The following is a 15,957-nucleotide window of genomic DNA, read 5'->3' as shown; positions in this document are numbered from 1 at the left end:
GAATGTACGAGTTCTTCCCCTCCAGCCACTGGGCCAAGACAAGGTGCTCCTGGGTAGTTTTATATACCAATGGGGAACTGAATCTCTGAGAAAAGGAACAGAGTCCTAGTGAATAGAGTGGGGGGGGGGGGCAAGCTATCATTAGCTCAGTTCAGTCCATGAAAGATTGCCCATGCTGTGCCCACTGGGTCCTGTGCTGGGTCCTACAAATCCAGATTGACAGCCCGACCTGTGATCTGTAAGCTCTGAGCATTGGGGTAGTTGGGGAGGAAGGGCCAGGGGTGAGTGAAGTATAGGTAGAGGGGCAGGAGCAAAAGCCGGGCAGGGAAGGGTGAGAATTATCGTGGAGTGTACCTTGATTCTCAGTGTAAAAATGAGGAGTGGGCGAGGAGTGAGACGAGTAAGAGAAGAGGCTGGAGAGGGGATGGGTCCCCATGTGGAAGGACAGGCCACATGGCACATAGGTGAGGACAGGCACCAGTGTTCAGATCTCTCCTTTAGCACCTATTTGCTGAGTGACCAAGGGTAGTTACCAAACACCTCCTCATCCGTACAGGGGGTCCATGGTAGTTTGGGTAAGGGAGGGGATGCTGTTTAGGTCCTAGAGGGAGCCAGGGCAGTTGTAAGTACTCTGGAAAAGTCCTTGAGACATCCTTGGGATAGCGTAGCCTTGGCTTTGTGGGCACAGCTTTGCCCACTACAGTTGGGGGTCACCTGGTCAGGCGCTTGGGACCATTTCGTGTGAAGGTGGCTCTCCAGTCTTCCTGGAGAACGGCTCATAGGCTGGGAACCCCAGGCACTCCTCCTTCTGCTCACCTGTGGGCTTTGTCCTATTCTGCCTCAACACCTCGCCACACAGCCCTGTGACTGATGACAGGTTTGCTTGGGGAGAAGTCACCTCTTCTGGGGAGAGCTGGGCTCAGGCTTTGAGCGGGGGCGTGCATGTGCACACACACATGTGCCCTGGGGCAGGGCAGGGAGCACCGGGGAGGGCTCCGTGAGGTGCACCCTGGTGCGCAGCGCAAGGAGGACGTGCCAGGACCGTGAGGTAGAAGAGGGGGCCCAAAGCCACAGCACGGAGTTCCCATTCAGTTAGAAGACAGCGAGGGCTCTTAGCAGGGGAACAGCAGATCAGTGTTTAGTTCGTTATCTATTTATGTACGTCACGTCATTTTATTTATTTCTGAATGGGTACTACACACCTGTGTAAAAGGTACAGAAGAACACGCAGTCTGGTTTCCTTCCTACCCCATCCCACATCTGCCACCTGGCTCTCCCGACAAACAACCAAAAGTTAGCTGTTTCTTTTGCATTCCTTTAGACATGTTTTATGTGCAGAGGAGCAAACACTTCCTCCCATACAGCATCCATGCACACACACCTTCCCCCCCACCCCCCGCCCCCCGCTTTTGACACGGATTACATCGCTCTGCCCTTTGTTCTTCTCACTCGCTCTACCTTGGGGACTGTTCCATAGTGGTACACAAAGAGCTTCTTCATTCCTTTTAATGGTGGGATAGTATTCTCCTGGAGTGGGTGTAACATTCTTTGTTTTTAACATGCCCCCCGGTGATGGGCATTTACATGGTTTCCAACTGTAGCTACAACAAGCCTGCTTACACTATGGGACGCTGCACATGTGCGTGGGCTTGGCTGGGTCAAAGATGCTGTGAATTCTGATAGCTGTTTTCCGATTGACTTTCATAGAAATACCGATTTACCCCCCTCCCTGACTCGGTGTATGAATCAGTCATAGAGTTTTAGGAAGTTCCTTCTGGGAGGCTGTTTGGAGGATGGATTTCAGAGGGACAAGTCTGAGGCAAAGAACAGGTCTCTTCCCTCTAGGGAGCAGCTGACATGGGCCTGCCATGCGCCATGGGGGTTGAGGCTGCAGCAGAGATGCATCCCAGAGGGGAGCTGGTGATTCGGTAGATAAGAGAGGGAGTCTGTCAGATGGTGAGGTTTTTAGACCTCCGTTGTTTAAAAGGTGTAGGTGATAGAACCAGCGTCATCCCCTGCCGCGTCCCCACATGCTGCCTGGTGGGACAAGGGAGATGCCAGTGCCGGCTGCTGTGAGCACCAGCCTGCCCCTCCGGGCCCCTTGGACCACAGCAGCACGGAGTCCCTGGGACTGGGTGAGGTGGAAGAGGGGGCTTGGGAGGGCAGACAGAAGGGCCAGGGAGGATAGCTGGGACATTTTGAGGCCTGCCTAGAGCCGGAGATGCTATTGTTTCTCCTGGGGGGAGGCTGGAGGAGCTGCGCACGTCAGTGGTGACCAGGAAAGAATCCTTAAGCAGTGCAGCCAGGCTCCCCGGTGTCTGGTGGCCCTTAGTGCCAAAGCAAGTACCCTGTGAGTCCACCTTCGTCTGAAACACTGGTCATGGAGATTAAGGGGTTGACTAGCGCACACAGTAAATGTGCCAGCAGAGAAAACTGCCCTCCTCCTCGCCTTCCCTCGCTCCCCAGGAATGATCTTGGGTCATGAGAGTCACCCACAGAGCAGTCCTCCTCCGTTTCACCACAACAATAGTTGGGTCTTGGAAATCCCTCCTGGGGCAAAGGGGGAAATAGCTGCATATTTCTGTATCCCCCAAAATAACTTCCTGCCCCCTTTGTTGGTAAAACTACTTCAAATCCCATTAAAAAGGACACATTCCCTTCATTGGCTAACTTGAGTATTCCTAACATGGCTCAGGGCGGTTTCCCCTCATGGATTCCTCTGTAATTCCTCCCTCTGCTGTTGTTCAGCTCAGGTGTGGCTGTGTATTTAGGGCATGCTCCCAGCCAGTCATGCATGCATACGTGTGGAATGCACACACATGCGCATGCACACACACATATAGAAATACACACACATACATGCTGGCGGTGCTCAGCGTTGATGTAGTTGAACCTTGGGTTGCTCTTACCTCCTTGAAAGGACGGGAGCCTACCACCTGGAACGGAGAGGACAAAAGAAGCGAGTAGATGTGACACAGCCATGCGTGGGAGGATCATGACTAAACCCAACTACCGTGAGGAGAAGACCCAGGAGCCATAGAGGAGATGAGCCCCCACCTCCCCGGTAGTTTTCCATTCCTTCCATCTGCTGTCTTGTCAAGGGCAGATCTCTAGGCGTTTGCCAGGTCTAAGATGGGAATAAAATGAAGGGATTGATGCAGTAAAAGAGTGTTTTGGGGTCCCCAGCCCTACTGCATGCTGGCCGTGGCTCTTGGTGGGCTCTCTGTATTTTGTGGGCCTCAGTTTCTTCCTCTCCAGATGAGGTAACACGCCCGTCCCTCATGGTGGTCGTGAGGATTCAGTGAAATCGTGTTGGTCCGAGTCCGTCCCCCATGGCCGGGGCTAGGAGGCGTGTGGTGGTCATCCCACCCATCTTTATCTTCATACTTGAATTTGGCTGGTTTTGCTGAAGCTCAGGAATTGGGCAACTTTCTACAGAGTCCTCTCCCCCATTTCCCTTTCTAACCTTGTCTTTCTCTCCTTGTAGGGGCCCAGATCATTGATCTGATGATGCTGGTCATCGATGTGACCAAAGGGATGCAGACCCAGTCCGCGGAGTGCCTTGTGATTGGGCAGATCGCCTGCCAGAAGCTGGTCGTGGTGCTGAACAAAATAGACCTCTTAGCTGAAGGGAAGAGACAGGCAGCGATTGATAAAATGACAAAGAAAATGCAGAAGACCCTAGAGAACACCAAGTAGGTTTGCTAATGAGAGGAGTGTCCACATGTCTAAGCTGGCTCTGGGGCATGCTTCATTTCATTAACACAGGTTGGGCAGGCGGGTGTCAGCTGTGGGTCCTAGTAAGCGGGATCTCACCTGGCCCTTGCGCGCGGCAAGAGTAAAGACTAAGATGCTGTTGCAAGAGACCAAAAAATACAGAAGCGTAAAGAGACTAGAAGCTGATTTTCCAGGTAATTTCCTAACGTGAGCACAAGGGGGTTTCTTCTGTGTACAGCATTCAGAAACCCCGGTGTCCTCCATCCTGCTTCCACTTAGGGTGTGTCCCTGTCCGTGTGGTCAAAGCCAGGCACGGACAGTGCTGCATTTACGTTCACAGGAGGGTCCAGTGTATAAGGAACGCCCGGACTGGAAGAGGCACACACCCTTGCCACAGATTCTGTGGGTGAGGCCTCAGTCCTGCCCGTTCATGTTGGTCATGCCTCGGTGTCAGGCCAGGAAACATATCCCCTCACCATCTGCTTAGCTGCAACTCGGTTATCTGAAGGCGGAGATGAGTTTTGGTGGATGACTGGATGTTTCTGTCACAGAGGCTTGTAAAATTGGGTAGATGGACGGGCAGACTTTGCTGTTGGAGGGGAGACTGGGAAAGGCGAGATCACAAAGGACCTTTGTAATATCTCATGCCAGCGAGTTTACGATTTCATCTTGCAGAAAGTAAGGAGTCCTTAAAGAGTTTGTGCAAGAAGTGGCTGAGAAGTTCTCCCATGCAGAGCTGACTGGCGGCAGGCAGAAGGGATGGCTCAGCGATGAGGATCCAGGGGAAGCCGAGAACAGAGAGGGAGAGGCAATTTGGTGGTGTTCTCAGGGAGAGAAGTGTGGTCCGAGTTAAGGCTGTGGAGGGAGGGGAGGGGGGACTCGGGGAGACCTTTGACAGGAGAAGCAACAGGCCTTGTCAAGTGATTGGCTACGCTTACGGTCCTTGAGGACAGGTCCATGAGGGCAGAGAGGTAGTGGTGCTGTGGGGCCGTGGGACAGAAAGCCGCTGGGTCGCTCAGGCGGCCACAGGAGTGACTTACTCTGGTGTGGTCAAGAGAATGAGAAAATGTCCTTGTTGAGAACACAGTGTTGGCAAACCTCATTGTTTTATCAATTCCTCTCTTCCTCTCTGGGCCAGCGCCTTTTGATCAATACTAAATAGCGGTCACTGGGAGACAGCGATGCTTCCTCTTTGCTATGCAGCCCGAGACAATATCCTGCTGCTGCCACCTCTCCTTCTCCTGCCTGTGGAGGGCAAGCAAGTAGAGAGTGTTTTTGTTTCCCCGTCATAAAGATTGATATGCCTTCCCATTTATGATTTTTTTTTTCAGATCCAACACCTGCAGCTCTCCCTCAGAATTCTCAAGTTGGTTAAATTAAAGCTCCAGCCCTGTGAATGGGCCAAATATGTCATAAAAGATTTCCTAGCACTGCCTTTTGTTAGCAAAATTCATCAATCCGATAAAATCGACACATTTAGATAAGTGTTGCATAAGAATTCAGACTTTGTTATTCCCAACGGAAGTGGATATGAGACTGTAAAAAGGAAGATAAAAAATTATATCTTCTTTTTAGTGAGTTATTTGATCTCCCTGCCGTTTTATTTACTTGTCAGAAAGGGGAGAACAGGTCCTTTGGACTCCTGCATGAAGACCCAGTACAATGTCAGTACCATTTGTATATAAACGGGACCTTCTGGGAAGGTTTTGGGGTACCATTAAGGGTAAATTAATATTAGCTATTTCGATCAGTTAAATTTAAGGCAGGTTCTCACCTTCATGTTTAAGTTATTATTCCTATTTTAATTTATTGCTTGAAGGTCAAATTATGGACTGTATCATATCCAGAGGCAGTTGTCCACCTGAAACCTCTCCTCTCCTCATTCAGTGCCCAGAGGGCGGGGGGAGAAACTCCCATAAAAGAAAGGATTGCCACCCTGATGGGTTGTAGCTAGTGGGCTCCAGGGCTGGTGGCCAGACCAGGTTTAAGTCATCTTACGTGACCATCTCCTTTCCTTATGGTCCCTTGTGAAGTAAATCCTTTGTAAATGCTGGCCCATATGTGAAGAAACTTTCTACCTAAAAAGGAAAAATTTGGGCTGATGAATTATGTACATATCAAAACTGAAAATATAAAACCTGTTAAAAACATAACGTATTTTTTCCATCCAAAGAGTAATTAAAATTAGAAAATGGAGAAAAATGATTAAAAGAAAGAGGAGACCACCCAAAGATTTCTTTTTTCAAAATAACTGCTGACATTTTGGTTTATTTTATTCCTATCTTTTCACTGTGTATAATATTACCACCCCCCTTTTCGTCCACATTTTTTTAATTGTGGTAAAATATGCATACTAAAATACCCATAAAATTATTATTTTACCCATTTGCAAATATACAGTTCATTGGCATCAAATACATTCACAAAGCTGTGTCCCCATCACCACTGTCTATACCTAAAACTTTTTCGGGATTCCCAACAGAAACTCTGTATCCTTTAAACAGTAACTCCCCCTTCTCTCCTCCCCTCCCCACCCCCCCACCCCCATAGCCTTTATTCTGCTTTCTGTTTCTTTGAATTTGCCTATTGCAAGTACCTTATATAAATGGAGTCATATATTCGGCTTTCTGTGTCTGGCTTATTTCCATTAGCATAATGCTTTCAGGGCCCATCCTTGTTGTAGCAGGTGTCAGAATGTCACTCCTTTATAGCTGAATAATTTTCTATTGTGTGTATGTACCATATTTTGTTTTTCCATTCATCATGGATAATCACTTGTCTTATTTCCTTTGGCTATTGTGAATAATGCTGTATGAACATTGGTTTACAAATATCTACTCAAGTCCTTGCTTTCAATTCCTTTGGGTCTATACCTAGGAGTGGAATTGCTGGATCATATGGTAGTTTTATGATTAACGTTTTGAGGAACCACCAAACAGTTTTCCACAGTGGCTGCACCATTTTATATTCCTGCCAACAATGTGTTAGGGCTCTAATTTCTCCACATCCTCACCAACACCTGTCATTTTTCTTCTTTTTTTTTTGTTTTAAATAGTTATCCTAGTAGCTATGAAGTGGTATCTCATTTCGGCTTCCCCTATCCCCTTTTGCTGGTTCCCCCACCACCACCTGTATTATTGAGAAATAGTTGACATATATCAATATATAAGTTTAAGGCATACACCATGATGGTTTGATTTACACATATTGTGAAATGATTAGCAGTCAGTTCAGCTAACATCCATCCTCCTATATAGATACAATACAAAGAAAAGAAGGAAAGAAAAAAGGAAAAAAATGTTCTTGTGATGAGATTTCTTATGATCTACTCTCTTAACACCTTTCCTGCATATCAGATGGTAGTGTTAGCCACAGTCATCACGTTGTATATCATGTTTCTAGGACTTATGCTACAACTGCAGGTTTGTATCTTTTGACCACCTTCTCCAATTCTCTCTTTCCCAACCTTCTGCCTCTGGTGACCACAAGTCTGATCTCTTTTTCTGAGTTGTGTTTCTCGTGTTTTTGTTTTTGTTTTTGTTTTTTTTAGATTCTGCGAATAACGCACAGTATTTGTCTTTCTCTGACTTCTTTCGTTTAGCATAATGCCTTTGAGGTCCATCCATGTTATAGCATATGGTAGGATGTTTTATGGATAAATGATATTCAAATACACACACACACACACACACACACACACACACACACACGTACATACATACATACACACCACAACTTCTTTATCCATTCATCCATCTATGGACACTTAGGCTGTTTCCATGTCTTGGCTACTGTAAATAATGCTGCAGTGAACATGAGGGTGCAGATATCTTTCCAAGTCAGTGTTTTCATTTCCTTTGGATATATTCCCAGAAGTGGATCATATGGTAGTTCTATTTTTAATTTTTTGCAGCTCCTCCATACTGTTTTCCATAGTGGCTGCACCAGTTGATATTCCCACCCATGGTGCACAAGCGCTCCCCTTTCTCCACATCCTCACCAGCATTTGTTATCTGTTGTCTTTTTGGTGGTGGCCATAGTAACACGTATGAAGTGATAGTGATATCTCATTATGGTTTTAACTTACATTTTCTTAATGACTAGTGATGATGAGCATCTTTTCATGTACCTGTTGGCCTTTCATGTATCTTCTTTGGAGAAATGTGTATTTAGGTCTTTTGCCCATTTTCTATCAGGTTTTTGTTGTTGTTTTGTTGGGTTTTTGTTGTTGTTGAATTGTAGCAGTTCTTTATATATTCTGGATATTAATCCCTTGTCACATATGTGATGTGCAAATGTTTTCTCCTATTCTGTAGGTTGACTTTTCACTTTCTTCATACTGTCCTTGGAGGCACATGAACATAAGGGAAGGGAAACAAAAATAATATAAAAACAGAGAGGGGGACAAAACAGAAGAGACTCATAAATATGGAGAACAAACTGAGGGTTGCTAGAGGGGTTGTGGGACGGGGGGTGGGCTAAATGGGTAAGGGGCATTAAGGGATCTACTCCTGAAATCATTGTTTCACTATATGCTAACTAATTTGGATGTAAATTTTAAAAAATAAAAAATAAAATTAAAAAAAAAGTTTTTAACTTTTATAAAATCTAATATATTGATTTTTCTTTTGTTGCCTGTGTTTTTGGTGTCATATCCATGAAATTGTTGCCAAATCCAATGTCATGAAGATTTCCCCCAAATTTTTTCTTAAGAATTTTGTAGTGTTAGCTCTTAAGTTTAGGTCATTCATCTACTTCTAGTAAATTTGTATATATGGTGTAAGTTTATATATGGTGTAAGTTAAGGGCCCAACTTTATTATTGGCATGTGGCTATCCAGTTTTCCCAGCACCATTTGTTGAAAGGATTGTCCTTTCCCCTTTTACCCTTGTCAAAACTAAATTGATCATACATGTGTGGGCTTACTTCTGGGTTCTCTGTTCTCTTCCATTGGTCTGTGTGTCTGTTCTTGTGTCAGTACCACACCACTTTGTTTACCTTTGTAGTAAGTTTCAAAGTCAGGAAGTTGAGTTCTCCAACGTTTTTATGCTTCTTCTCCAAGATTATTTTGGCTATTTGAGGCCCCTTGCAATTTGGAGGATCTGCTTTTCCATTTCTGCAAAAAGTAGTTGTTGGAACGTTAATAGGGATCGCCTTGAATCTGTAGATTGCTTTGGGTAGTACGAACATCTAAACAGTGGTAATGAAGTCTTCCAGTCTATGAACACGATGCCTTTCCATTTGTTTAGATCTTTAATTTCTCTCATCAGTTTTTTGTAGTTTTCAGTCTACAGGTCTTTCACATCCTTGGTTAGATTTATTCCTAAGCATTTAATTCTCTTAAATGCCATTATAAATGGAATTGCTTTCTTAATTTCCTTTTCAGATTGTTATTTGCTAGAGTATAGAAACACACTGATTTTTGTGTGTTGATCTTGTACCCTGCAACTTTGCTGAATTCACTTCTCCCTTTGAAACAGATGAGGTATTTGCATCTTGGATTTCTACCTGTGTTACTTAACATCTGTGTAGCACTTCTTCATGTAACCATCACTTCCTTGTTGGCCCTTTAGATTGGCATAAGTTTTCCTTCTTATAAAGAAGTAATCCTGGGGTGAACATTTTTGACCATCCTTAAACTTTTTCTGTATTCTCGTTTTTTTTCCTCTTGAGACATTTCCAGGTGTGAGATTACTGGACTGAGGGGCATGAATCCTTTCAAACTTGTTGTGTAGTGCCGTATTCTTTTCCAAAAGTGTTTACACAGGTGTTGGCAGCTACCTTTGGTTTCTAATTTTAACATATATTTGAAACTTAGTAGGACAGAAGTGGTATGTTACTCTTGTTTTAATGTGTGAATCCGTAATTATTGGGGACATTGAACATTTCTCCTTACATGTACTAAACAGTTGTGCTTTTGTGCTATGTGCTATGTGCTATGCCCATATATGTTGTCTGTTTGCTTCTAGCGATTTTAAATGCTATGTTTTTGATTTTCAGGAGTGTTTAATATTAACAAAGATGTTGTTATTAATTAACCCTTTGCCTATCGTATTTGCTACAAATAAGCCTTCAGCATTTGTTGGTTGTCTTTCCATGTTAGTTGCTTTTTTTTTTTTTGACATGCAGAAGTTTCTAATTTTTATGTAGTCAAACTGATTGTTTTTCTTTTTGATTTCTTTATCTTTGAAAGCATTTAAAATTACTCTTGCATAAGCATTTATCAATGTTAACAGAAATCAAAATAGAAGATAAAAACGTACCCACAATCTCTCCAATGCATCAAATTAAAGTGTTCTTTCCCTAGGATCCCTGTCATTCTTTCCCACATGTACATAATTTGAGGTAGTTGTTATCACAACATTGACACTGTTCTGTGTTCTAGGCTTTTCTGTTTATTTTTCCACTAAATGTTATCATCTGACAGCATCCTTGATGCATCTTTCACTCCGGCTGCCTCTGTGTTTCCTCCTACTTTTTAAACACTTTCTATTTCTTTGTTTCTGTTGTAGCCAAGGCCATCTGCTAAACCCACCCGGGGCTCCCTTGGCCCTGCCTCCCTCCCTGGGATTGGGTGCATTGCCAAATCCCAAGTGATTGGGCTGCTGCCGAGCTGACTTACAAGGTGTGCCTTTCATACTGGCTTTGTGGCCAACTAGCTGTGTGGTCTTAGGCAACTCACTTCATCTGAGTTTGTATTTCTTCTTTTGTAAAATGGGCACTGTTAAGTTCAGCATTTGTTGTGAGGGAGCATTTGACATGGGGCCCGGCACACAGTAGGGTCTTAGCAATCACAGCTGTAAGGTGTAGAGCACCTACTGTGTGCCTGGCACTATATTAGGGATTTCCCATACCCAGTCCGATCCTCAGTTACCCCAGGAGGGAGGTTTTGTATCTGGGTTGACTGGTGAGAAAAAAAACAAAGTATAATAAATGCTGGCTATTTTGAATTTTACTATTCCAGACCTAAAACTTACACAAGTATCCCCTGCTTTTCAAAGATTGCATAGCACCACTTTGCTGTTATGAAAGACCTACCTTATTAGTTCTTGTTTTCGCTAACCAAAAGAAATCTGGAGAGGATTTTTGTTGTTACGAAAAAAGGCGAAAAGCGACAATAGTGTTCAGTGTCTGCTTTGCAGAGCGTCATTATAGAGGCAGTGTGCATGCACCCCGGACAGCGAGAGCAGCCCCACCAAGTCCCTTTCCCCGGGACTGCACTCAGCATCCAGCCGCCAGAGCTTTGAACTGTGTCTGTGAGCATCTGTGCTTTATGTCGATTTATCTTGTGCATCTGTTAGTAAGATGTGTCCTAAGGTATCAGAAGAGCCTAGGAGAAGTTATTTTTTGGGTCTGGGAATGCTAATTTCTCCGTATAAACGAATGGTAATTGCTTCTTTATGCCATTTTGCCTCACTGAACATTTCATAGGAACGCTCTATTTTCAGATAGTGGGGAAACCTGTAGTCTATTGTTTATGTCTTTTACACAAGTTACACACACGCGCGCATACACACACACATTTTAACTTATCTCAGATCGTTTTCGTGTGTTGTCGAAGGTCAGCCTGCGTGCATAGTCAGCATGTCTGGGCTTGGTTGGAAGCGTGATGTACCACAGCTGTGCGGGGAGTCTGGAGGAGGTGGTGGGTGCTGGGAACAGGAGAAGCACTTGAATGTGCTCCAGGTCGGCCCCTGCCTGCACCGCTGAGCTGTGGGGCTGGGCTCAGGGCTCATCCTGACATCTCTGGTTGGAGCCTCTTGTGCTTCTAGAACCCAGACACCAGTCTGGATCTGAAACCCAGGGCGAGAGGGGCCTCTTTTCCCCCAAGTGGCTGCTGAACTCTACTTCTGCCTCCAGAAGCCAGGATCCCCAGTGTGTGGCATGTTCAGGAAATCAGCAAGGCCAGCTTCTCTTGAGCCTGGGAAAGGGCCAGATACTCAGCCCAACACGCCTTTATGTTTTGTTACAATACATTGCCCAAAAGGGTTTGGATAAAAAATAATTGAATTTCCGAAAGCTTTATGGTTAATCGCTGGAATTCTCAGTGCACGCTTTTACCCTTCCCTGTCCCTCTGGGCCTCAGGCTCATGGAGTGTAAGCAGAGATGATGCACATGTACTGGGCCCTGGCTTGTGGTTGGGTCCTGGGTCACTGATTGCCGTGGCTGGAGCCCTCCCTACGGACTGAGAATGGACACTTCCTCTCCTGTGTCATGGGAGAGGCCTGGACTCTGGACTCCTACAGACCAGCCACTTACTCCCTGTGCCCCCTGGCAGCCTCAGGCAAGTCACTTGGCTTCTCTGAATACACATCAGAGGCCTCCTGCTCATGGGGTGTTGGGATCACACGAGAGCACGTAGCACGGTGCTGGCACAGAGCGGGGTGTCCGCTCCTTTCCTTTCCTTTTCTTTCTTTTTCTCTTGTGTTTCTTTCTTTCTTTCTCTGTCTCTCTTCATTGGTGTTTTTATTGCTTCCCTCTCTCCCCTCACTATTCTTTTCTTTTTCATTCTTTTCCCTCTATCCCTCCCTCTCCAGTGTCTCTTCTTTCACAGTCAGCTCTGGGTGTTGGCCTTCCCAAGGCTAATATCTCCATCTTGCCATTTTTGCAGGGTAGCACGGCCCATCTGAGCTGTTCTGGGGTTGTTCGGTGAGTGGGTCGCAGGCCCTGTTTGGAATCTCCCCTGTGAACTTGCATCATTTTGTCACACTGACCTTTGGGCAGCCAGTGGCTCCAGAGATTGTTTAACTTACTCTCTAGGTAACTCCTGCTTGTCAGAGTTACTTCCTTTCTTCTTTAAAAAAAAATCTGGGGTACCTGGGTGGCTCAGTTGGTTAAGCATCTGATTTCAGCTCAAGTCATGATCTCACGGTTTGTGAGTTCAAGTTCCACACTGGGCTCTGCACTGACAGCACAGAGCCTGCTTCACATCCTCTATCTCCCTCTCTCTCTGCCCCTCCCCCACTTGCTCTCCCTCTCTCTGAAAAATAAATAAACATTTTTAAAAATCTAGTTTTTTTAAGGGCTTGCCTGCCCAAGCAGTCCAGACCCAGTGGGCATAGAGTCAAAGACCAACTGAACCAAGCCTCCCACATTCTAAGACATGTACTGTGTACTTGAACAGGAAAGACCAACTTGTGGAGGAAGTAACAGTGGGAGATTTGCCCAGCAGTTCAGGAGGAGAGCTAAATTGGCTTCTCCAGAATATCATGGGGGGCTTCTGAGAAGGAGAATTTGCTTCTGGCCTGGAAGTCAGGAATTTGAATTGGTTCTAGAAGTGCAAGTGATAACCAAGCAGGGACGAGTTTCACAATATGTGATGCAAGTCAGGGCATTGACCACTCAGAAGGGATGTAGGCGGCTAGTGGCTGCCCTGGTTCCAAGGACTGGTTCCAGACTCTCCACAGTACTTTCCACACATGAACTTATTTGCAGTGGGAGACAACCCTGCAGCATAGGTCATGCTGTTTCCTATAAGACAGGGAAATGGAGACGGAGTCAGATTCCAGTTGGTATGCCTAGGGTCCTAGGTTTCTTGCTCAAAGTCCCATTCTCTGTGCCTTGCCTCAGGTTGCCTGTCACCAGGGTTAGGTTTGGATAGGCAGAGGAAAGGAGGGGAGTGGGGGCAGCAGTCAGAGTAGAGTTTGGCACTAGGCAGAGGCTTGAGTTTTTACCTGTATTTCCAGGGGTTTGATGAGTTGGGTCAGTATGAGAAGGTTGGGGCAGACCATAGAGGGCCATGTGGGCCCAGTCTGGATGCTGGGCTTCATCCTGGGATAGTCCTGGAGCCCCTGAAAGTGTGTAGGGGAGAAGGCTGATACTTCAGAGTGGTGTAGGTGGAAGATCATCACAGCCATGATCAGTGCCTGGTATAGGGCTGTTCACAGACTTTGGAAAGTAGTTGGCCTGGGATGGTAAGGGCCTGACCCAAAGTGGAACTTGTTGAGAATGAACATCAGGGGATGGATTGGAGCCAGATCCCAAGAGAAGAACTGATCAAATGCAGTGACTGAGGAAGACAGTGGTGACCATGCAGACAGTGATGGCTTCAGAGACCAGGGAATGTTGTCCCGTGATCAGAAACCAGGGAATGTGGTATTGGGAAAGTGTTGCTGGCAGGTGATGGTACATGTTTACAGTGTGGGAAAGGGGCCTTACCTGAAGACACAGATTTGGGAACCATCCACAGAGAAGCCTTGGCACAGGTCATCAGAGTATGGGGAACACCTGGAGGATAGCAGTCCAGGGGGAAAAGAGCTAGACTCTCAGGGTACTCTTGGGAGAGACTTGCAGTGGCTAGGGAAGGAAGAAGGCCTCTTGAGGAGGTAAAGGCCCTCGATGGAAGGCCATGGAAATAAAGCCTTGGGGTTGTGGGTGAAGAGGGAAGGGAGCCAGCTGGCTGATGGTCATCTCGGTCAGATGTCATAGAGAGAGTCTGAGGGAAGAACATTGACTTGACCACTGGAGTTGCTCTTGTCCTTTAGGAACTTAGTTCTCTTCTGTGACCCCTCCCCCATCCCTCTTGAAGTCAGAGTTGGTGCCCCAGACCCTCTTGACCCATTGCTTGGGGAGCCCTTTGTTTATTGTGCAACCTTCATGAAGGCCAGCACAGAGGAGATGCTTAGTAAATGTCCCTCAGCTTGAAAGCAGAGACAGAAATGATGTTATAAGGAAATCAAGCTTAAGCTCCTGGTGAGTAAACAGAAGTGGTGTTGATTTTGAAATGTGAGTGGGGAAAGAGTGAATGGTGTCAAGCAAAAGGATTTCTTCTCCCACAAGAGAAGAGAAATCTGGTGATACAGAAAATGGGCAGCAGGCATGAGTCTAGAGACAGCAGTGGAGGCGTTGGTGAAGGGAGGATTGGGGATGAGGGTGGTCAGACAGAGGATACCTTCAGACATGACAGGGAGACCAGGTAGCAGTAGATTTTTTTTCTTGGACTCTTGCCTTCTTTTGCCTGTTCTTGAACTGGGTCCTTTGTCCTGCTTCCCATTGGGTGCCACAGTAGAGAAATGTGAAGAAATGGCGAAGGGTCTTGAGGAAGATGAAGAAAGCCATATTATTCACAGTAAAGGTCTTACACTGTATGTTAGGCAAAAGATGTCTGAGATTGTACTTGGATGTGGCACAAATGTATGGAGAAGATTCTGGAAAGATGGAAGAGTAGGAGCACCAGGAATCCGTTTCCCTATCTGCACAACAATTACACTGGCAGAATCTGTCTTATAGAACCATTTTGGAACTCTGGAGTCTATTGAAGGCTTGCAAGGGGAAGGCTTAATTTCAGTTCATTTTAGCTCTTGACACAATAGCAGCTATCCATCCCCATCCCTCAGTCTCATGGCAGGCGCCTGTGCAGGTGTTTCTAGAGCAGCTTGCACACAGCTTGCAGGAACCAGAGTGGACAAAAATGACCCTGTCCTCCAAATATCAGAGATCTGTGCTCTGATCACTGATTGCTGCTTCTGATCACAGAGGTGCAGACAGACAGACAGGTAGCCATTATTTTTATACCTCCCTCCACTATTACAAGCCACCTCTCCCCAGCGGAAGGGACTTCTGAAGGATTTGAAGGACCAGCGCCCCCCCTTTTTTGGTTCCCCCTTTTTTGGTTCCCCCTTCATTTTTTTCTTTTTCCTCTTCCAGAAGTCAGACATTAAAGACTAGAACATTCAGAAACAACTGCAAACATATGGAAGGAAATTACAGAGTAACCACATGCCCAAGGAAAGGGCTCAGATAAGACCTAAGAAGACTTCTAAGTTTATACTTCAGGCTGAGACAGCATAGAGACAGCCTTCAATAATAAAAAGAAAAACAAAAAACCCCAAGAACAACAACAAAAAAGAGGAAACTGCAGAGAAGGGGAAGAATCTGATTTATAGAGTTAACCATCTTATTTGATTCAAATTTCCAGCTCCCAACAAAAAAACCACAAGGCATAAAAAGAAGCAGGAAAGTATGGCCCAAAGGAAAAAGAATCAATAGAAAGTGTCCTGGAAAAAGACCTGATGGTAGATATACTAGACAAAGACTTTAACTATCTTAAAAACAGTCAAAAAAAAGTAGAGGAGAATGTGGAGAAAGTCAAGAAAGTAATGTATGAACAAAATGGAAATATTAACCAAAAAAATTTAATCTAAAAAGAAACTAAAGAAATCCTGGATCTGAAAAGTACAATAACTGAGAGGGAAAAAAAAAATCACTAGAGAGATTTAAAAAGCAAATTTGAGCAGGCA

The 15,957-nt window shown here is 45.4% G+C and overlaps 1 protein-coding gene across 1 annotated transcript in view; it reads left to right on the top strand.

The window, feature by feature from the left end:
• EEFSEC (eukaryotic elongation factor, selenocysteine-tRNA specific) overlaps nucleotides 1-15,957 on the top strand; it is a 249,667-nt gene that overhangs the window by 83,641 nt on the left and 150,069 nt on the right. Inside the window, exon 2 of the mRNA XM_049641112.1 lies at nucleotides 3,488-3,695. Within this exon, the coding sequence (XP_049497069.1) occupies nucleotides 3,488-3,695 (208 nt within the window). The remainder of the gene's footprint in view (nucleotides 1-3,487; nucleotides 3,696-15,957) is intronic.

Source organism: Panthera uncia, chromosome A2, assembly GCF_023721935.1.
Source record: "Panthera uncia isolate 11264 chromosome A2, Puncia_PCG_1.0, whole genome shotgun sequence".
NCBI classification, from domain to species: Eukaryota; Metazoa; Chordata; class Mammalia; order Carnivora; family Felidae; genus Panthera; species Panthera uncia.
This window is presented reverse-complemented; position numbering and strand designations above follow the sequence as displayed.